The sequence below is a fragment of the Perognathus longimembris genome, chromosome 7 (assembly GCF_023159225.1).
Source record: "Perognathus longimembris pacificus isolate PPM17 chromosome 7, ASM2315922v1, whole genome shotgun sequence".
Classification (NCBI taxonomy): Eukaryota; Metazoa; Chordata; class Mammalia; order Rodentia; family Heteromyidae; genus Perognathus; species Perognathus longimembris.
The window spans coordinates 61,670,241-61,692,992 of NC_063167.1; the positions used below are offsets into that span (position 1 = coordinate 61,670,241).

Below are 22,752 nucleotides of genomic sequence, written 5' to 3' on the forward strand. Positions count from 1 at the left end.
ATCTCTGTAACTGTGCTAAATGTCTGCTTTCTCCAGTAGGCTTAAAGAGGAGCCTAAGTGTTTTCAACTTCTGTTTGTATTCCTGGTAACAAGGACAGTAGCCAATAGTGAGAAGGCACACAAGAAATATTTGCTATATAAACTAATAAATACCTAAATAAGTGACATTAATCTCTTCTTTTCAGTATCAACAGCAAATGAGGTAGAGTTTGCACTCAGCTTAAACTCCAAACAAGTCTACCAGGTTCTTGACTTCTTTTGAAATACCTTCTGCTTGTATTAATAAACTAAAATAACAAGAATTACATCATTAAAACATACTGAGCAGGGGCTGGGGATATAGCCTAGTGGCAAGAGTGCCTGCCTCGGATACACGAGGCCCTAGGTTCGATTCCCCAGCACCACATATATACAGAAAATGGCCAGAAGCGGCGCTGTGGCTCAAGTGGCAGAGTGCTAGCCTTGAGCGGGAAGAAGCCAGGGACAGTGCTCAGGCCCTGAGTCCAAGGCCCAGGACTGGCCAAAAAAAAAAAAAAAAACATACTGAGTGCTAGACAGATGGAGTTATGAGCTGTTTTTTTATACATAATCAAATCACCCCAACTTCTCTGTGAGCCCTTTGAATATAAAATCTTTTTACATTAAATATGATTGTATTTGTCCACCTCTCTTCTCCCCATTGATATGCATAAATGTAAAATCTTATTCACTATTTTACTTCTGAGAAAAATCCAAAAGAAGAATCAGTAATTCTCTTGGCCTCTAACCATTTTGTAATTTTATCAACCAAACATTTTCAATTTATTACTTCACCTAACGAAATTATAAAATATCTCTTTCCCACTTGTCTATAACTAGAAATACCTGATATATCTCCTTAGTTTATTTACAAAAACAGAAAATGATACATCAAATATGTTTTTCTCAAATTAATTTTACCAAACTATATCAAACTCTACTGTGAGCAATAGATTACATGAGTTTTAATGGTTAAATAAGAAAACAGAAAACTGCTCTTAAATTCACTGCTCCACTCACTGCATCTGGCTCTTTTGAAAAAAACAAATAGGGGCTGGGAATGTGGCTTAGCTGTAGAATGCTTGCCTATCATAAACACATAAACAGAAAAAGTTGGAAGTGGCACTGTGACTCCAGTGGCAGAGTGCTAGCCTTGAGCAAAAGGAAGCCAGGGACAATGCTCAAGCTCTGAGTGCATGACCCAGAACTGGCCAAAAAAAAAAAAAAAAAAAAAAATCCAAATAGCACTTTATCATGTTTTGTTTTTTTATTGTCAAAGTGTGATACAGAGGGGTTACAGATTCATATAAAAGACAGTGAGTACATTTCTTCTTCTACTTGTTACCTCCTCCCTCATTCCCCCTCCCCCTCCCTTCCCCTCTCACGTTGTTTTTCTTTAAAAAAAAAAAAAAAAAAAAACTGAAGAAAAGAAATTGTGCCGATCTGATTATTTGCCCTGAATAATATGAACAGGAGAGCATACTACAGGGTTAGTTAAAAGAACAATCAATGACTTAAGAATTGTAATTTACAGTTTAATTAAACTGTATTGTCGGGGCTGGGGATATAGCCTAGTGGCAAGAGTGCCTGCCTCGGATACACCACGAGGCCCTAGGTTCGATTCCCCAGCACCACATATACAGAAAACGGCCAGAAGCGGCGCTGTGGCTCAAGTGGCAGAGTGCTAGCCTTGAGCAGGAAGAAGCCAGGGACAGTGCTCAGGCCCTGAGTCCAAGGCCCAGGACTGGCCAAAAAAAAAACAAAACAAAACAAAAAAACACTGTATTGTCATCTCCTTGAATTTCAATTTTCCCATTGGAAAAATAAAGATAATTCATATCTTGCATCTATTTTAGAAGACTAAAACAATAAGTCAGAAACACTTTTAATGTGATACTTTCTGGTAATACTGAAGGGGATCAGAGAGATAAATTATTTTCTCAAAATATTTGAAGATATAGCAACAGTCATATTGAGATAATACTGTGCATCTTGATTATTTAAAACTAAGCAAACAATATGAAAGAAGACTAGTAATTTTGTTCTCTGCCCAAAATTGATTCTAGAAATATTAACTTCAGCACGAACTATTCACCTTCAGTCTTGAGTATTTCATGTGGATGATTTGAATTTTTTGATATTCTGGTTTCTACTGACAAATTCTGCATTTTGACAAGTTTTGATGAAGTCTATTCACTCTAGACAATTTATGCAAACCTAACTTGAATAGTTGATTTTGACTTTATCTTCCTGAGTTCCTAGAACTGCCCTGATTAAAATTTAAAATATAATTACAGGTAGCACATTGAGTCAGTCAGTTAGTCAGAGATCTGAGCTCTGTGAATGCCTACTTCCTGCAGCCCCTCTGCCTTAAGTGCTCTGGAGGAGGGCGGGGGAGGATGGGAACAGTCACCCATAAAATGATTTAAGGATTATTATTAAAACAATATATCATCAAGTGCAAAGTGCTTGTGTAGAAATGCCATATAAAAATTTCAACGAATAGAGAGTAAAAGAAGCACTTCCCTGTTTTAGTTGTCTATCCTATATAATTAGTAAATGGGTGTTATAGCTTTCAGTAGCTTTTTGTGTTATAGCTTTCAGTAGCTTTGTGGGCATCCAACAAAACAAATTAAAATTGTTAGTATTGCTACAAACAGGCAGACTAAGCTGGTGCAGAGGAGTCCTTTAATTTCTTTGACCTGGCAATACTTAAAGGGCTTTGTTAAGTGTAGTATCATAGAGAAATATTTTGTAAAGAAATATTTTATTTGGGAATAGTCTTAAATGCACAGAGATACTATAAAAACAATGCAAGCATTCTCTGTATACCCTTCCCATGTTCCCCCTAATATTAACACCTTACATTGTCGTAAATAATTTTTTTTAAAAATTGAGAGCTAACATTGCTATATTACTATTAAATAAACTTTGAATATTATTTAGATTTTATCCTTTCTCTACCAGGATTTGTTTACCTGTTCCAGAGTTCAATCCAGGATAGCACATTGAATTTATCAGGACAAGACTTTAAAATCTCAGCAGTAGGACTAAGATTCAAAAATCAGCAGTTTCTAGGCAATGCAGCTAATGAGGCTTAGTACCATTAATTGCACTTATTTATCTACAGTTAATTATTCCAAGTTTTGCTATTAATTACTATTTTTGTTGCATGGATTCTTTCAGCATTATCTAGATTTTCTGCATGAAGACATGGAAAGAGGTTGATTTGGTAACTAAATCTGTCCATCAGATAATATTACTTTAGACTCCACAAAAACAAACCCCTTAAATGTTTGCTTATGGATGTCATAAAATAACAGATAAAGACCATTTGGTCTTTATCGTGGGTATAAATCAGGATCACCTGGAAGGCTTCTTAAATTGCAGATTTCTACATTCTCCTCCTTCACCACCACCACCACCACCACCCCCCCCCGCCCGCCTCCGATTCATAGGCAGCTACATTTCTTATAAATTTTCAGCTAATGTGAATATTCCTCATCTGGGACCTATGCAAGAATCACTGACTAGATCTTCCCTAAGCAAGCTTTTACAAATATACACGACTAAAAGAGAAAGTCTTTTTCTTGGCAAGGTTTAATTGTAATATAGTACTGTCCCTAATATCTGTATGTTGCCTACTGGTCAGGTCAAGGATAAGGGATAAGGGATCTGTTAAATCTTCAATCATGTGCAAAGAATACATTAGAAAGAGAAACACGTCCATTTCTCATAATATTTTACTTTTACCAGTTTGTCTTACTTTCAGACAATAAATCATTTTAAAAATAATAATACAAATCTGGGTGCTGGTGGCTCATGCCTGTAATCTTAGCTACTCAGAAGGCTGGTATGTGAGGTTTGTGGTTCGAAGATAGCCCAAGTAGGAAGGACTATGAGGCCCTTATTTCCAATTAACTACCAAAAAAATAAGACGTGGATCTGTGACTCAAGTAGTAGAGCCCCTGGTTTGAGCACCAAAAAATTCAGGGACAGTGTGAAGGCCCTGAGTTCAATATCTAATAAGGACACACACTCAAAAATAATAGTAATAATAATAATAAAACACTGCTTTTAACAACCACAAAATACTGTTTTAAGCCAATCAGAATATTCTTGGCCTCCAAAAAGGTCCCTAAATGATGAGTAAAGTTATTGAGTTTCATGAGGACTATAAACACACATTATCTTGGACAGTGATCTTCAATCTTGAATGCTTTTTTTTAATTATTAAATTTTATTGACAAGATGTTGTGCAAAGGGGGTACAGTTACATAATAAGGCAGTGAATACATTTCTTGTGATATCTTACACACTCGTTTTTCTTTCCCGTCCCTATATCAGGTAGGCATATATACAATATCCAGTGTACCAAAATTACATACAGTAACCACATAGGGTACGCCACAGGAAATTTACCTAGAACTTTAAAGATAATGTCAACAGTAGAATCCTCCTGTGTCCTTCTCTTGGAGTTGTTTTTGCTTATCCTCATCTTATATGATCATGTGTACATAGCTGTTGAGCTATTGTGATCCACGAATAGGTTTATTCTAGACGTTTTTATGTTTAGTAGTTGTTTTTTTTTTGGCAGTCCTGGGCCTTGGACTCAGGGCCTGAGCACTGTCCCTGGCTTCTTTTTGCTCAAGGTTAGCACTCTGCCACTTGAGCCACAGCGCCACTTCTGGCCATTTTCTGTATATGTGGTGCTGGGGAATCATGTATACGAGTCAAGCACTCTTGCCACTAGGCCATATTCCCAGCCCGTTGTTTGGTTTTAGATACATAATGTAAAGTCGCTGACCCAAAAATGTGGAAATACCATTTGAAACGAAGTTTGTTGTTTTGCAGACCTCCTCCCTCCCTAACAGTCATATACCAAGGAAACCATGCCCCTTTGTTCTCTGTGTTCTAGGCTTGTCTTTCTCAACATTATTTGTTCAAGTTCTGACCATTTCCCTGCGAATACCAATATTTTATCATTTCTAATTGCTATGTAGTATTCCATTGTGTATAGGTACCACATTTTATTAATCCATTCATCTGTAGTGGGGCATCTGGGTTGTTTCCATATTTTGGCTATTGTGAATTGTGCAGCGATAAACATGGATGTGCAAATGTCTTTATGATATCTTGAGACCTGTTGTTCAGGATAGATGCCTAGGAGTGGTATGGCTGGGTCATAGGGTAGGTCTATGCTGAGCTTTTTGAGGAACCTCCATACTATTCTCCAAAGTGGTTGTACTAATTTGCACTCCCACCAACAATGGAGAAGGGTTCCTCTTTCCCCGCACCCCCTCCAACATTTGTTGTTGCCTGAGTTCAGAGTATAGGCCATTCTAACTGGGGTGAGGTGGTATCTCAGGGTTGTTTTTATTTGCATTTCCTTTACTGCCAGGGATGTTGAACATTTCCTCATATGTTTGCCATTTTTATCTCTTCTGTGAAGTCTCTCTTTAGCTCCTTTGCTCATTTAATAATTGGTGGAGGGGCTTAGTTTTTTGAGTTCTCTGTAGATGATGGATATTAGGCCTTTGTCTGTTGCTGTGCTGGTGAAGATCATTTCCCATGTCGTTGGCTGTCTTTCTAGTTTAGTGGCTATGTCTTTAGCTATGCAGAAACTTTTTATTTTGTAGTGGTCCCATTTGTCGAGTCTCTCCCCTATCTGTTGTGCCTCTGGGACTATGTTCAGGAAGTTCCTACCTGTGCCTATAATTTCTAGTGTCTCTGTACTCTGTCCTTCAGTAGTTTCAAGGTTTCAGGTCTGATGTTGTCAATCTTGAATGTTTTTAACTACCTAGAGGTCTTTTAGTTGGTGGTAGAATCTTGAGATTCTATATTTCCACTAAGCATCCATCCGTGCCTCCCGATTTATACCTCAAGTAGCTCTGAAGGCCTTTTGAAAGGTTTTGGCAAAACTCATTTTGGTCTAGCATATAGAAATCTCTGGAACTTCCTCGCATGTTTCTGTCACAGACAAGTGTTACTCAGTAGGACAGGTATTGGGATATACTGTTATCCTGAAATATAGGATTTAGAATAAAAAGGGAATCATTTTAGAGAAGCACAATCAAAAAGTCTTCCTGTAGCTGAAACTGAAAATTTCTTTATCACAAACTCTTATTCCTTCAGTCCATCCAATGACAGTCTAGTAAATAGCAGTGACATACCAAAGGAAACAGAAGGTAAGAGTGCAATCCAATTCTCTAAATCACTACTTTTAATACGGATCTCAGAAACATATCTTCAGTTCTTCAGGCTGTTTGTTCTTCATCTCTTTCCTTTTCCTCTCCAGGAGAAGCCCCTCCCCCCATTTTTTTGTGTATAACAGCAATAGCAGGAAACATATGAATTTTATTTTTCTCCTTAAATAAAGCTTAAATTTCTTTCAATGTTCTACGGAACCAAAGTAGCATTATCCTAGACATTTTCACCCACAAAGGAAAAAGGGATAATGAGACTTTTATCTATTTCATTTCTTTGCTATAAAGGGAAACAATGGACTTCAGGACAAAATTTAAAACATTTATTGATTAGTTCAAGTTTAATAGTATAAACTTTGGTTCTCCATTAAAACCTATCATATGGTGAAGTGTGGCTTGCATACTGCACAACTGAGTAGGAACTAGAGGGAATCTCAAAGCATTCATACTGATTTAATAAGTAGACTCCCAGACTATATGAAAACTTTATAAGATTATTCTTTTTAATTAGTGATAGCAATAGAAAGTAAGCCAATTTTTAAAGATTCATAGATGAAACAAGGAGAGAGCGAGAGAGAGAGAAGGAGGGAGAGAGAGAGAGATCCCCACCTGAGAAATAGATTGGAAATTTACATCAACAAGGGACTCATAATTTCCACTCTCTAAACCCTTCCTCTACACTGTGTTGCAGTAAGGGTACTATCAACTTCAGAAACACTATTTAGAGAGCCAAATATATTCCAAAAGTATAAAAAAAGAGATCCTTTCGTAAGTTCACACAACACAAACAAGTTTTAAGCAATGATATGTGAATGGAACTGCAATTTAATTATGGAATTGATTTCTCTAGTGAGAAGCTTAGGACATATGAGATGTATATGTGGAAATTATATGTATGCTTTATGTAAACATTATCAAGTATAAAATTCCTTTTTCTCTAAATAGCTCATTTTATTGGCAAGAATAGAGCTACTTGGAAACTTGTCATGGCAATCTTAAAATCTGCTGAAACAGTTAGAAGCCTGAAAAAAAATGAGGAGAAATGAGTAAGGGAGAATCTGCAGATCTATCTGTAGATTTCCTAATTTGGGTTTTTGAAAAGGCCAGCAGGTATATAATATCATTTCCTACTGAGGATTACAATACTTATTACATAATTGTTCCTCAGATTTTCTGTTTTTTCGTTGGCTTTTGAGTGAGAGGTTGTGTAATGTCTCTCACATCATCTCATAAAATTGTATTAATTCTACATTGGCTGATTTTATTTTGTTCTCTTTTAGGTATGTATTTAAGATGTACAACTTGTTGATTTGTTGTACATATGTATTATACTCTATATAATCAAGTTAGTAACATATCATCTCAAATAGATACTGTGTGTGTATGTGTGTGTATGATGAGCACAGGATTCTTGTGTTCTTGAGGGGGATATTGGGAGTCAGTTCTTTCCTTTCTTGTGTCCCAACAGCTGTGAGTTAAGCAGGTTGCTCGCCCATGCATTTCTGCCAAATTGTGGTTCATTAATTACCACATACCCAAAGCAACGGGACCAAATGATTATGGACTGAAACTTCTAAACTGTAAACCAAAATAAACTTTCTTCTTTTTCACTATCTCTGGTATTTTGTCACGCTAACAGAAATCATTTGATGAACATCTTCCTGTTCTCTTTTCCCTCAACTCTCTAGTAAACACTGTTCTACTCTACTTCATGAGTTTACTAGATTTATATCCACATAATAAGGTCATCTAATACTTCTTTTGCTTGACTGACTTATTTCACTTGTTTCCTCCTAGCCCCATGTTGTCCATGTTGTCATAAATAGCAGGATTACTTTTATTTTTGAGACTGCTATTTCTTTGTCTGTATATAACTCTTTATTCATTTCTTACTGACAAACATCTAAGTTGTTAAATGTTATGTAACTATACAAGCCTTTAACATATGGTGCATTGGAAGTTATTCCAGAAACATTAAACTATAATAAGTATATAATCTTTCAAGCTTGTTTTTTGTGACTTCTTCAGAATAAGAATTTTATTCTGATCATAGAAATTCTTTCATCAAACATGCACACATTAGTATATATAGTATGTGAAGTATATGAAAGCAGCAGAATGAAACTCACCAAACATGTTTAAAAGATGGGAGACAAAAAGTGATGGATAATGGAATATAAGAAAGGGTGTGAACTTGTTCAAAGTACACTGTACACATACATGGAATTATCATAATGAGATCCACTTATACATTAATTATCCTAATAAAGATAGTAAAAAAAAGTGTGAAGCAAAGTGGCTTAAGTAATAGAGTGGCTGCCTAGCAAGCATGAGATTCTGAGTTTGAACCTCAGTAGTGTCAAACAAAACAAAATAGAAAAAACCATTTTGTTCAGTACTTATTTTAGGCCAAATTTATCCCTTAAGTATAGACTAGTTTCAACCAAATTTACTTTGGTTTGACAGGCTACAGCTTTCAAAGGATTTTTGTAGTCTATATTATTTCAGATGACAGTTTTTCTGTCCCTTGTGCCTTTTTTCCTTACTGCCCTTCTTCCCCTTCCCTATTTTTGGTCTGATCATCCTTCTTTGAATAAAATATAAGACATTATATGATTACTACAACAAATTCATATATAATTTCAAACTCAATACCGTTAAATGCACCTTTATCTTTTTATTGTATTGTAAAATTAAAATTCAATTTTGGATCTAAACATAATAGCTTGAGTTTTTAAATCACAATTTTGGAGATGTAGCCTGAAAGGTAATGATAGGACTTCTAGAAGACAGAATTGATGCTTTCAACATCTTGGTCTTTTGTTGTTGTTGATTTCTTTTTTTCCCCCATTATTGTTAAAGTGAGGTACAGAGGGGTTACAGTTTCATACATAAGGCAATGAGTACATTTCTTGTTCAACTTGTTACCTCCTCCCTCATTTTCCCCCTCCCGCCTCCCTGTTTCTCTCTCCCTCTCCCCCCATGAATTGTACAGTTGGTTTATACCAAATGGTTTTGAAAGTATTGCTTTTGGAATCATTTGTCTTTTTTTCCTTTGTCTCTCAATTTTGATATTCCCTTTCCCTTCCCTAGTTCTAATACACATATATTACAGTATCCAGGGTACTAAGATGAGATACAGTGATAGTGGGGGTAAAACCACAGGAAGGGAATACAAGAGGGGAGAAAAGGGTAAAGTTTCACAGGGCATGTTGAAAATAATTACAACAATGATATAACACTTTTTTCCATAATGTGGAGTTCATTTCACTTAGCATCGTCTTATGTGTTCATAAGGGCATAGCTATTGGGCTATTGTGATCTTCTTCTATGACTAGCCTAAACATGTACTAATTATTCTCTATAAGGGATTGATTTTGTTTTAAGATAACTAAAATAGGTGCAAACATTTAGTATCAACATCAAAATGTTCAATATAAAAGACTGGGTGTGGTGACTCAAGACTGTAATACTAGGTGTTATTTGGGAGGCGGAGGTAGGAAGATCATAGTTTGAGGTCAACCTGGGGTGGAAGGGGGAAGAGTAGGAGGGAGGATTAGTGAGACCATATGTCAAAGAACAAGCCGGGGTGGTAATGTGTCAAACAGATGAGTGGAATTATAATGTATAAAGTTATAATAACTGCTAAAGTTGTTTAAAGTAAAATAGTTAAGACCCCAAGGATTGTTTTGCTCTATTATTCTGCAGAACGTACAAAACAGACGCTCAAAGAATGCATGTATTTTTCACTTTTCATACAGCTAGGCTCTCCTCGAGCCTCAACTTCAGCACTTTCCTCATATCTTAAACTCACCAAACACACTCCTTTTGCAGAAACTTCGCCACCCCGGAAGTAGAACGATCGGGTCAGAGAGGAAAGGCACTTCCGTTTCCGTCCAGCAGCCTAGGAGCAAACACAACATGGCGAAGGCCGGCGGAAAGAGTGGCGGCGGCGGGAAGAAAAGCATGAAAAGGAAAGCTGCTGCCGAAGAGTCTCCGGAGGCTGAGGTCGTTGCTGGAGATGCGGCGACGGAAAACGGGGTCCAACCCCCAAAGGCAGCTGCCTTTCCCCCCGGCTTCAGCATTTCAGAGATCAAGAACAAACAGCGGCGACACCTGATGTTCACGCGGTGGAAACAGCAGCAGCGGAAGGTAGGAGCGCGCCGGCGGCCCGACGCATGCGCGGTCACCCGCGCCGGGAACGCCGTGGCGCGCGGGCCGGTGCTCGCTTTCCCCCGGGTCTGGTGGATGCTGAGTGTTGGGTGCGTGGGTTCCTCGCACGACGCGTTTAGGTAAAGAGTTCACTTCCTTGCCAGCTTCTTCCCGGGGTCCTGAGCTCACCGGAAAGCCGGGAGTCCTGCTCTTCCGGTGATAACTACCCCTCTACCTAGACAGCAACTCTTTTAAATCCTCCTGTTTTTCTCAGTCTACCTACCCAGCTTGGGTTAATCTCCATAACATGTAACACAAGCAGGAATACATGACATTTTGAGTACATATTCGAAATCTTTTCTCTCCCACAGAAATGTACTTAAGTCTGAAAAGTTGCTACCAATTGTATTTGCCTCTTACAACTTTATATCCACACTGTTCTGGGAAGGAAGCATACACTGAAATGTAGATAGAGAGCTTCATCCTGACTTGCCAAAAGTCACAGTGCTCAATTCTGATTAAATTGCAATGGGAAGAAAGTATTTGAGTGGTTTTGGAAATCATAAAAAGCATATACATATATCATGTGTATTCTTCTTTGCTGATTTCCACAAATTAGGAGCCCTGAAACTAAATCTTATAAATTTGTCAAGGTACAACTGGAGTCCATAGGAGGGACAAGTGAACCATTCCGAAGTGCCAGTAGTATAAGGGAGGATGCCCTCCATGACTTGTTAGGACTACTATTTCCCACCAGAGACCTGATGCATTGAGTCCGTAGTCACCAAGAAAAAATACATTTTCTATTGTGAATCAAGTATTCTGTCTCGAATTCAGAAAATAGAGATTTGTAGCAAATAATCTTAATCAACCTTTCAAGTTCTTACTAATTTTAAGAGCATATTTTGATACTAAAACATGAGAATGACCTAGTGGTAATTTTACTACAAACAACTTGAAAGCCCATTTCCCATTTCTGTTTATTTTTCGTGCTTCCCAAGAGAAGCAGTCCTCATAATCCTCACCATCTTTAGAATGTAAACATTAAGGAAAGGCAAAACCTTTAAAATGTATTTGAATACACATTTTGCATTGCTATTCATTAATTTAATTTGAAGCTGAAGGAAAATTAAAGCCAGAGAAAGTTCAAACTAGATAAATTAGGGTTTTTTTTGAAGAAGCAAGATTTTTGTTAAGTAAACCTTACTGACTTGAGTGCCCATTTGCCTTATAGTAACTTACGTATACATATTTATATCTGGATGGGTTTGGTGGTACAGGCCTATAATTCCAGCAATGGGAAAGCAGAAGGTAGAGAGTTTGTGCTATCCTGGACTGCATTTAAAAGTAATAATAAAGTGAAATTAAAACGTATCTGGATGGTTATTTTAATAGATTACAGAGCTTTCCCAGTGGAAATATTTGTGAGAAATCTGTAGCTTCAATACATGTTTGTGATGGAATTGGTGGTTTCTTAATATTCTTTTGTTTATAACCCTTTAGGAAAAGTTGGCAGCAAAGAAGAAGCTTAAAAAGGAGAGAGATGCTCTTGGTGATAAGGTAAATAAAAATATTTAAAATTAAATAATGTTTCCTGATATTACATTGATTACTTCTAATGTTTATAAAATACTTTAGTTCTGGTTTTTGGTTGTTTTTATTTGTTGTTGTTTGTTTTGTTTTGTTTTTTTGTCAGTCCTGAGGCTTGGACTCCGAGACTGAGCACTGTCCCTGGCTTCTTTTTATTCAAGGCTAACACTCTACCACTGGAGCCACAGCGCCACTTCTGGCTTTGTCTGCTTATGTGGTGCTGAGGGATCCAACCCAGTGCTTCATGCATGCTGGGAAGCACTCTACCACTAAATCACATTCCTAGCCCCTATAAAATATTTTAGATTTATAAAAGTATCATAAACCCTTTTCTGTCTTTCACCCAACAAATAATGTTGGAAGCTATTAACCTGCTTCCTTCTGATTGCTTTCCCCTCCAAAGATCACCCCAGGAAACTTTATATTTCCATATACTTCATTATGCTTTTACTATGAAAGAAAGGCTGTTTAGCTAAACAGTAAGCACAATGATGCTGTTCTGCATGTCACTTTATATGTTTGACAGGCAAAGAAAACTCTCCCTTACTTTGGCAACAGAGAATCTACCCAGCTTTAGCTTTTATAACTTAAAGCAAAGATTTTTTGTCTGGCAAAGCTGGGATCTGTAGGACAGATCCTCTTTAGTAGTACAGTGGCATAATATAAGAATGAATCTAACACTGCAAATCAAAACTGGTAAAGAATGGGAGTTGGGTGGGACATGGATGGACTATGGCAAAAAACGTAGAGAATGTGTCAAGAAAGAATTAGGCTATTTTTGTAATTTGTACAGCAGGGAAATCTTCCTTTGAAATACTAAAAAGGCCAGGCACTGGTGGCCTACATCTGTAATCCTAGAGACTCAGGAGGCTAAGATCTGAAGATCATGGTTCTAAGCCGGTCTAGGTTAGAAAAGTCCTTGAGACCCTTATCTCTAACCACCAAAAAGCCAGATATGGAGCTGAGTCTCAAGTGATAAAGCACTAACCTTGAGTAAAACAGCTCAGGGACAGTGCCAGGCTTGGAGTTCAACCCCAAGACCAGTGCTAAAACCAAAAAACATAAGTACATTGTTGGACAACAAAGTTATTTTTATTAAGTTTTACTTTTTAAAAAATTTTGTTGGTTGTGGGGCTTGAGCTGTCCCTCAGCTCTTCAGGTCAAGACTAATGCTGTACCACTTGAGCCATAGCGACACTTCCACTGTACCACTTTGAACCACAGTGCCACTTCCGGTTTTCTGGTGGTTAATTGGAGATAAGAGTCTAACAGACTGCCCAGGCTGGTTTTGAACCTTGATCCTCAGATCTCATCCTCCTGACTAGCTAGGGTCACAGGCATGAGAATTAGTAGGTCTCTGGATAAACTTTGGTTATATATCCTGATAGTTTTCTGAAAGCACTGAAACAGTCACATGTTTTGTACTTTTTTTTTTAAGTTCTATGTTCTCTTTTTATAGCTTGATATTTTTCTCAGTGATGACTAAGTTTTGTGATCCTTACATATCCATTATTCCTGCTCCAGCTTTTTTGCTCAAGGCTAGTGCTTTACCACTTGAGCTACATCTCTACTTTTGGCTTTTTTTGGTGGTTAATTGGAAATAGAATCTTATGGACTTTGGCTTGGAACCAGGATCTTCAGATCACAACTTCCTGAGTAACTAGGATTATAGGCTTAAGCCACTGGCATCTGGCTTCTGCTTAGTTTTAAGCCATTTTGTTTAATATTAGCCATTCTTCCAGTCATGTTTATGTCTCTGCTCAGATAGCTGCAAAGCAATATTAATAGTAAAAATTTTTAATTGAGATTGATATAGCTGCAGTGGTAGTCACAGTGAGTTTAAATGAAGAATAGATTGTGTCTTGGAGCTATTTGTAACCCTAAATGAAAAGGAAGTATGTTTGTAACTTTAATGTAAATTGATTGTACAACTTAATCCTTTTTTTATTTAGGCTCCACCAAAACCTATACCCAAGACCATTGACAACCAACGAGTTTATGATGAAACCACTGTAGACCCTAATGATGAAGAGGTAATGTTAGAAGTCTTAAGTGAAACTGCAGACCAGCAAAGTCACATAATGGACTGATCCTGCTGTATAATGTTGGCTTATTATCTCATTTAATACAGGTTAATACAGTGACCTTCCTGATAATGCTATGGGAAAATGCATTACGCATTTTCTACAAATGTATTGGGCTTTTGGCCTGGGTAATTTTCTGATTTGTCTTTTGGTCTCTGAGTAGTTTGGTTACTATGCATGTATGTGTGAACATCGACACACCTTCTTTTTGGACTTGTTTGGGAAGTGCTCTACTGCTTTAGCCATTTTTTTTTCTTCGTGAAACACATTTTAGAAAACATAATGTAGCATCTCTGGGCACTAATTTTATTTTTTGGTGTTATTTTTGTAAATTGGGATGTGCCTCTTAGACAATAACTCTTTGATCAGTTTTGCTTTTTGTTTTTTTGTAGGGGAGGTGCTGTTGGTTTCTTCTTTTTTTTTTTTTTTTCTCTCACAGTATTAGCATTTGAACTTAGGACCTTGCTAGGCTAGCACCCTACCACTTGAGTCATGCTTCAAACCTTTGTTTTTAATAATTACTCCTTTTTTTTTTTTTGGCCAGTCCTGGGCCTTGGACTCAGGGCCTGAGCACTGTCCCTGGCTTCTTCCTGCTCAAGGCTAGCACTCTGCCACTTGAGCCACAGCGCCGCTTCTGGCCATTTTCTGTATATGTGGTGCTGGGGAATCGAACCTAGGGCCTCGTGTATCCGAGGCAGGCACTCTTGCCACTAGGCTATATCCCCAGCCCTACTCCTTTTTTTGTTGTTGATTGGGAGGCTTGAACACAGGGCCTGGGTGCTGTCCCTGAGCTTGTCTGCTCAAGCCTACCTCTCTACCTCTTTGAGCCACAGCTCCACTTCTGGTTATTTGGAGAAAAGAATCTCACAGCCTTTCCTTCCTTGGGTGGCTTTGAACCAAGATCCTCAGATCTCAGCCTTCTAAATAGCTAGGATTATAGGCGTGAGCAACCAGCTAATTTTTCTTATTTTCAGTGTACTTGCCTAGGAATTACTTCTGTATTTGGATGGCTTCATGGTCAGCCAATGATTAGGCAGAGATTGTTGAGACACCTTAAGCCCGTAAGACATATACAACATTTCCCATGTGAACTCTGGGTACGTTAGGAATGCCTTCAAAGTTGCAGCCAATTTTCAAGTTTAAACTGGCCTTTCACATTCAGTCAGTTTTCAGATCTTCTCCAGCTCATGTGTAAGGTTAATGTCAGCCACCAATTTGGGAGGAAAATATCTTAACCCTTCTATGGCCCTATTACCTCCAGCATTTCTCTAAATTTCCTTGCTGGCCTTTACCTTTACCCTGAACTTGGTTTGCAATCCTGGTTTTGTTATCATTTACTCTCCTTGTCCTTTTGGTCTCTCACCTGCTAGCTCTTATTGTCACCCTTAAATTTGGTTGTAACAACCAAGCGAATAAGGGAAATAGAAGTAGCATAAGAAAGCTTCTAGTTGTTCTTAACCATTTTTCAAAAAGGAATGTGTCTTGAAATGATTTTTTACAGTGTAACCAGTTTTATATTGGTATGCTTGCAGGAAGGAAATCATTCAACCTCTTCACATTGCCATTAGCATCATTCCTTCCTGGTTCTTTAAATCTTGTAGGACAATCCTGTATAATTCACTCTTCTCTGTTCTCAGGTTGCTTATGATGAAGCCACAGATGAATTTTCTTCTTATTTCAACAGACAAACTTCTCCCAAAATTCTCATCACCACTTCAGATAGACCTCATGGGGTAAAAATATTGATTATTTCACGCTTTGAGTTAATTTTCTTGTATTCTGTGATTTAAAGTGTTCTATTCAGAAGAATTAATTAATTAGATAATGCCTATGATAAGCTAAATAAAAGTAGCTGGTGATATGATGTAGGAGCACTAAGCCTGACTTCAGGATAAGGTTTCACAACCTCCGTGCTATTATTATAGCACACTATATTCCTCATTGTAGGATGTTAGTAGCATCCCCAGCTTGTATCAGATGAATGCTAGTAGCAACTACTCCAACCTCTTCTTTCTGCCCTACGTGAAAATATCTCTAGATGTTGTCATATCTCCTTTGTCATCTGTTGTTGAGAACTACTGGTTTTGACAGCCTTTATTAAAAGATGAGATGTTGTCTGATACGATTCTTCTCTCAGATTTTTTTCTCTGGTGATACTGTCTTACAGTAATTATTATTCATTTCCTATTAGTGTTCACCATATAATGTTCCTTTTCACTTTTGAGAGTTTTTGTTACTTTGTTTTATAGAGAACAGTGCGACTTTGTGAACAACTGTCCACAGTTATACCAGATTCACATGTTTATTATAGAAGAGGACTGGCTCTGAAGAAAATTATTCCACAGTGTATCTCAAGAGACTTCACAGATCTGATTGTTATCAATGAAGATCGTAAAATACCAAGTATCCTACTTTTTTGTTTTGGCTATACTGGGATTTGAATTTAGGGCCTTGCACTTACTAGATAGGTACTTTACCACTTAGGCCAAGGTCCAAGCCCTTCTCGTCTTTAGTTATTTTTCAGATAGGGTCTCACATTTTTGCCCAGGCTAGCTGAAAACCAAAAGTTGATTTCTGCCTCCTAGGAAGTTGGGATTATAGGCAAACAAACTTATCAAGTTGGTAGAGTTTTAGAAGACAGTAACAGTAAAACTTTTTTTATGATCTTCAGATTTGAAGTAAATAGTATCAAAAATAACTCACACTTCTGTTTTGAGATGAGATCATATGAAAGATATTTAGGTTTGTTTTTACTCTTATTTTACTTATTGAATAGTACCTGTGAATTCAGTAGCTACAATGACCAATTAGATGAGTCAGAATTATTAATCTGAAATTGAGGAATTATAAGAGATAACAAAAGGACTTTCCTCAACTAATAGGATTGTACATTCTTTTTGTATTAGTGAAAAGATTAGTCATTTTAAATAATGTTTATGAAGCTATGTTTTTAAAAACTTAAGTGATTTTTATGACTTTTTTCCAGAAACTAAAACAGCACAGCTTGTTCATGTGTTTTGTTGCTTTATTATAATTTGGCAAGATTAGTACACTACACTAGAATCTTTTGAACACCTTACTTTTCTAGAGAAAAATCTATTAAGGTAGTTACTATCCTGTTTATAGCTGCAAAGTCTGTCTTTTGTTTTGTTCTTTTCCTTGGTCATGGGGCTTGAACTCAGGGCCTGGGGGCTATCTCTGAGCTTTTCTGCTCAAGGCTAGACCTCTACTACTTTTAGCCACAGTTCTACTTCTGATTTTCTAGTGTTTAATTGCAGATAAGTCTCACAGAGTTTCCTGCCCAGGCTGGCTTTGAACTACAATCCTCAGATCTCAGCCTCCTGCACAGTAGCTAAGATTGTAGGTGTGAGCCACCAGCTCCTAGCTTGTTTCTCTTTTATTTTTAGCAATCAAAAACATTGTTTCAGGGCTGGGAATATGGCCTAGTAGTAGAGTGCTTGCCTTGACGTGTATACATGAAGCCCTGGGTTCAAGTCCTCAGCACCACATATATAGAAAAGGCCAGAAGTGGCGCTGTGGCTCAAGTGATAGAGTGCTAACCTTGAGCAAAAAGAAGCCAGGGACAGTGCTCAGGCCCTGAGTTTCAAGCTCCAGGACTGGCCAAAAAAAACCTCAAACATTGTTTCAAGGCTGCTTAAAACTAAGGAGCAAGGCTTTATCGATTCAGTATCAGTAAACCTCTTGTTAACTGAGATATTTTGTAAAGGCACACGATTTTCACTTATACAATCTATAGCCTTCCAAAGTCATGTAGTGTTTTCTTTGTAAAATTGTACTTTTTACCTAAAATGTATCCAACTGTTTTGCTCTGCCTTACATATTAGACAACTTGTAGGTACCTTTCCTCATTACTGAAATGGGCATAATGACTCCTGTTTTGCATTATTGATCTCTGGAATAGGCAATAACAGAGAGCTTCTTGCATAGTGTATATGCCAGGAAAGCACATGGCTTAGGAACCAATGAAGTTAGATTTTTGTACACAAACCACACATATTAATATTCTAGAAAAGACTCAAGCCTTTATTTGGATCAAAAAATTACTTTTACATCTAGCCACTTTCATTTTTGTGAGTTTTCTCAATGTACAGTTGATACAGAAATACTTGGCTATACTTCATGAAGTTGAACCTTTTGTGAATCTTTAAAAAGAATTCAAATGTTTGCTGGCAATCAACAATGCAGTTGACACTAAGTGATACATGATTCAGGTTAATTCTAAGACTCTTAAGTTGTGAAGAAACGCATATTCATGACTGTTAACTTCAAGTGACCAGTGCTATAATAAGACCAAAGAAAGATAATAATACTTAAAGCTTAGTTTTGTGTAGCGGTGGGACCTGAGCCAGCCACTAGTGGCTTCTGCCTATAGTCCTAGCTACTCAGGAGACAGTAGAGAATCAAAGTTCAAGGCTAGTCCAGCCACTAAAGTTCTTGAGACTCGTTTCCAAATTTGCCAGCAAAAAGAGTTGTGGCTCAAGTGTTAGATTACCTGCCTTCCTAAGCACAAGTCTCTTTAAGTTCAAACCCTAGTACGGGGGTGGGGGGAGTGGGATTTGAAATGGGCTTTTAGGTGGTCAAAATATGTGAGCAAAAAATAGATGGTGAGATTGTGTTTGTCAAGTTTTTGGGGCACAAGGGAAATTTAAAAAGGCAGTTTGTAGCAATGTAGATAAGTAGTATTAGATAGATAGATAGATAGATAGATAGATAGATAGATAGATGTCCTTACATGTAGGTGAGTCAATAATGACAATAATAGGGAACTAGGTACAGCTGTTGGACTATGACGGTATCTAGTTTTTCACTTAGCATGCTGGAAGCTATGGTATAAAATAGCACGGTTCCCAGTCTCATAGATTATTAGAGAACCAAGGCCTAAATCTACATAATTTACAGTCCTTAGTAGGATGTAGGACCAACCTTAATACTGTTTTAATAGTCTAGGTAGAAATTCTCAAAGTCTCTCATCTATGACAGTAAAAAGTCAGGGTGGAGAAGTGGTTGCAGAAGTGCAAACTTGTAAGGTGAAAGAGGAGGATTTTGTGGGATGGGAGAAGTTGAAGATAACATAAGAAAGCAGGATCTGGTTTTTAAATATTGTGTGCAAACTCGAAATGGTCTCAAGACAGATGAAATGTTTGTTTGAATTTTTTTCTTTTCTTTTTTTTTTTTTTTTGCTGGACATAGGGCTTGAACTCTGAATCTCAAGGCTACTACTCTACCACTTTGAGCCACAGTGCCACTTCCGGTTTTCTGATGGTTAATTGGAGATAAGAGTCTCACAAACTTCCCTACCCATTCGGGCTTTGAACCATGATCCTCAGATCTCAGCCTCCTTAGTAGCTAGGATTATAGGCATGAGCCACAGTACCCAGCTTGAATTTCTTTTCTTAAACTAAAAAATACTATAAATTGAAAGCCTGGGCCATTACCATCAATTCTGCCGACAATGACCAAAACTTAACAGTGAAAATCGAAGGAGAGGTTAAATTCAAGTTGTGCCACAAAGACTTAAATGTTTTATCCTCATTTGCTGCATCTAGTGCTTGGGCTGCTATCTTGCTAATTGTAAATAAATATCTTTTATTTGTAATTTAGAATGTCTAACCTAATTTTCTCTTCGTGGTAGACAGTCAAATGGTTATAATAGTTGGTTAGTGATATGATTTGCAGTATAGAAATCCTAAGAGAGCTCATCATCTCTTGAGAAATATTAATAACCTTGATTTCATTAGGAGCACTTTTTTGCTCTTGTGGGATAATATCAAAGGTGGTAGCATAACTATACAACCATAAAGTGGGTTAAAAATCTTCTGGAGATGGAGATAAATTTACATACTGTTTGTACTCTGCATTCTAGGATCATATCTTTCTTCTTGCTTATGTAGTACAAATAGACCCCCACCCCCAACACACTTTAGTTGAAAGCCCAGGAACCCCTCCCTGTTGGTGGTGATGGCCGGGTATTTATCATTGTATAAAAAGAAAAAAATTGAGGCACTCAGGAGGCAGAGTTAAGAAAAATCTTGAGGTCCAGACAAACCTGAACTACCTAACAATCAGAGAGGAAAGAAAGAGGAAAAGGGAAGAGGACAGAAACAAAGGAAAGAAAGAGGGACTATTCTAGGTTTTTTTTGTTTTTTTAATATTTAGGCTGACACGTTTGAGCTTTTGATATGGAATTAAAAGTTCACTAAACCCAGAGGAATAAAATAAAATCAACTGATTTTAGGAATGTTGGACACACACACTAAGTATTTAAAGAATTTAGATTTACAATTACAGTTTGATGTGTTTCTTAACTTTTATGAACAGATGGACTTATTTTGAGTCACTTACCAAATGGTCCAACTGCTCATTTTAAAATGAGCAGCGTTCGACTTCGAAAAGAAATTAAGGTGAGTTTTTGTGTTCCTTGATTAGATTATCTTCTAGATTTAATGAATTTTAATAATATTTGCTCTGATTAAAGCAAGGTTATCTATTGACTGTTCTTATGGGGTTGTGATTGAGTTATAATTCATTACTGTGAAGCATGTTGATTTATAGTAGGGCTTTCTTTTTGGTGTGTTCACTGCATACTGAAATATTAGATATACCTTTGTAGGTTTGATAAGCCATCTATTATTTGTCATTAAAATCTAATTTTAATTGCATTTATATGCACTTTTGTTAGCTTAACTGGCTGTGATTTTTTAATTTTTTCTAGAGAAGAGGGAAAGACCCCACTGAACATATACCTGAGATAATTCTGAATAATTTTACTACACGGCTGGGTCATTCAATTGGACGTATGTTTGCTTCTCTTTTCCCCCATAATCCTCAATTTATTGGAAGGCAGGTTGCCACATTCCACAATCAGCGAGATTATATCTTCTTCAGATTTCACAGGTGAGGCATGTCTCTTAACTTCTCGGACCTTAGTGTCAATCATATACATGTTGAAATATTTTCCACATACACTTATTTTCTAATGTATTATGACAAATCCTTAATGCGTTAAGCTCTGTCAGGAATAGTTTGGTGAACCCAACTGTTTTCCCCCATGTGGTAGTACTTAGGTGTTTTTTAACTCAGGGCTTTGTACTTGCTAGGCAGGTGCTCTACTGAGCCATACTTCCAGCCTTTACTTGCATTGGTTATTTTCAGATCAGATCTCACTACTTCCCTAGGCATGCACCTGGACTATGATCCTCCTGTATTATATTTCTCATCACAGCTGGGATGTCAGGCACATACCAGTACAGTGGTCAAGAGGGTCTGGAAGTTTTTGCCTGTTTGAATAAATTTCCTTCCAGGTATCTATGATTATGGGTGTGAGCCATTGCACCTGGTTCCATCTGTTACTTATTAACTGTTTGTTTTTGAAGATACATATTCAAGAGTGAAAAGAAAGTGGGAATTCAGGAACTTGGACCACGTTTTACCTTAAAACTAAGGTCTCTACAGAAAGGAACCTTTGATTCTAAATATGGAGAGTATGAATGGGTCCACAAGGTATGTGTTCACTGTTTGAAGCCCTATTTTAATAATTTTAAAAGGAAAAATATGCCTTACACTTTACATGTTGATGCCGTAAGGTAGGCTTCTGCATTTCTTCCCCCATGGACTAAAAAGAACCAATTTGATGTGGTATCTTGTCTTCCTGGTTAACCATTAATTTAAACAACCTAACGATCAAAAATCTCAAATGAGACAAGCATTATCACTGTAGGAGTGGAAATTCTTGGGTCTCATATGTACTGGACACGGAGAACAGAGCCCAACATTGTATTTTTAAGCTTGTGTTGCAGTGTTTCTACACATTTCTTGAGAACCTATGTAGAAGCCATCTTAAATTAAAAATGCAAATGTCTGTTTTATAAACCTTTTGTCTGATATTACATACTTAGTATTTTAAATTAAATATTACAAACATAGAACGATTAACTTGCAACATCTTTGTCAGATCTAGGATGAGAATTCAATCATCTCAGACAAAACGAGTTTTTCAGTGCTAGTTCTATTTATGAAGATCCTTACCCTAAATTGTTCATTTTATTTTTCTCCTCCTAATTTTCAGCCACGTGAAATGGATACAAGTCGAAGAAAGTTCCATTTATAAAGTACTGGAGGGACACTATTAGGTTTTGCTGTAAAAGCTTATCTTGAACTTGGAGCAATTACTTGATCCAACATCCTTTTCAAATGGTCTTTCTTGATTTCCTACACCAATCATGTAAGAATAGCAATGCCCATAAGTTGTATTGTATGTTATTTAGCAAGAACAAATAAAAGTATTTTTTGTATGGGCTTAGAGGTTATTACATTTACTAATACTTAGTTCTCTTGCTTTGGGGTAACTGAATAGTTTAAATTGGGATCAAGATGCAGTTTAATTTTCCCATTTGCATATTCAAAGAACTTGCAAGAAATTACAGAGATAAATACCATGTAATTCTTGACTAAATGCTAGGCAAATATTGAATCCAAGTGTCTGGCACATAGTCTTAAATAATTAAACTGAAGGTCAAATTTCTAAGGTAATTCTTTTCAAACACCTTTCATCAGAAGGTAAAATTTAAAAGCAAAATTGATTTTCTGACTTGAAGTTACAAACTACTGAAGCTAACCCTGGTTCCTCCATTACTAACTTTATTAAATGATGTCATCTTTTATTGAAGTAATTTCTGGATATA

At 37.0% G+C, this 22,752-nt stretch overlaps 1 protein-coding gene across 1 annotated transcript; it reads left to right on the forward strand.

Annotated features, from left to right (window-relative positions):
• The first annotated feature begins 10,106 nt into the window (after window positions 1-10,106).
• Rpf1 (ribosome production factor 1 homolog) lies at window positions 10,107-22,366 on the forward strand. Its single transcript, XM_048351668.1, has 9 exons — window positions 10,107-10,376; window positions 11,880-11,936; window positions 13,919-13,999; window positions 15,688-15,783; window positions 16,300-16,453; window positions 20,390-20,472; window positions 20,784-20,965; window positions 21,445-21,571; window positions 22,137-22,366. Exons 1-9 carry the CDS (start codon window positions 10,146-10,148, stop codon window positions 22,176-22,178), a joined length of 1,053 nt encoding a protein of 350 aa, XP_048207625.1. The 5' UTR covers window positions 10,107-10,145; the 3' UTR covers window positions 22,179-22,366.
• Window positions 22,367-22,752: the final 386 nt, after the last annotated feature.

Coding starts and splice junctions, on each gene's coding strand:
- Rpf1 (XM_048351668.1), top strand. CDS start 10,146: ATGGCGAAGGCCGGCGGAAAGAGTGGCGGCGGCGGGAAGAAAAGCATG. Junction 11,937..13,918: donor GAGATGCTCTTGGTGATAAG/GTAAATAAAAAT, acceptor TTTTTTATTTAG/GCTCCACCAAAACCTATACC. Junction 20,966..21,444: donor ATCTTCTTCAGATTTCACAG/GTGAGGCATGTC, acceptor TTGTTTTTGAAG/ATACATATTCAAGAGTGAAA.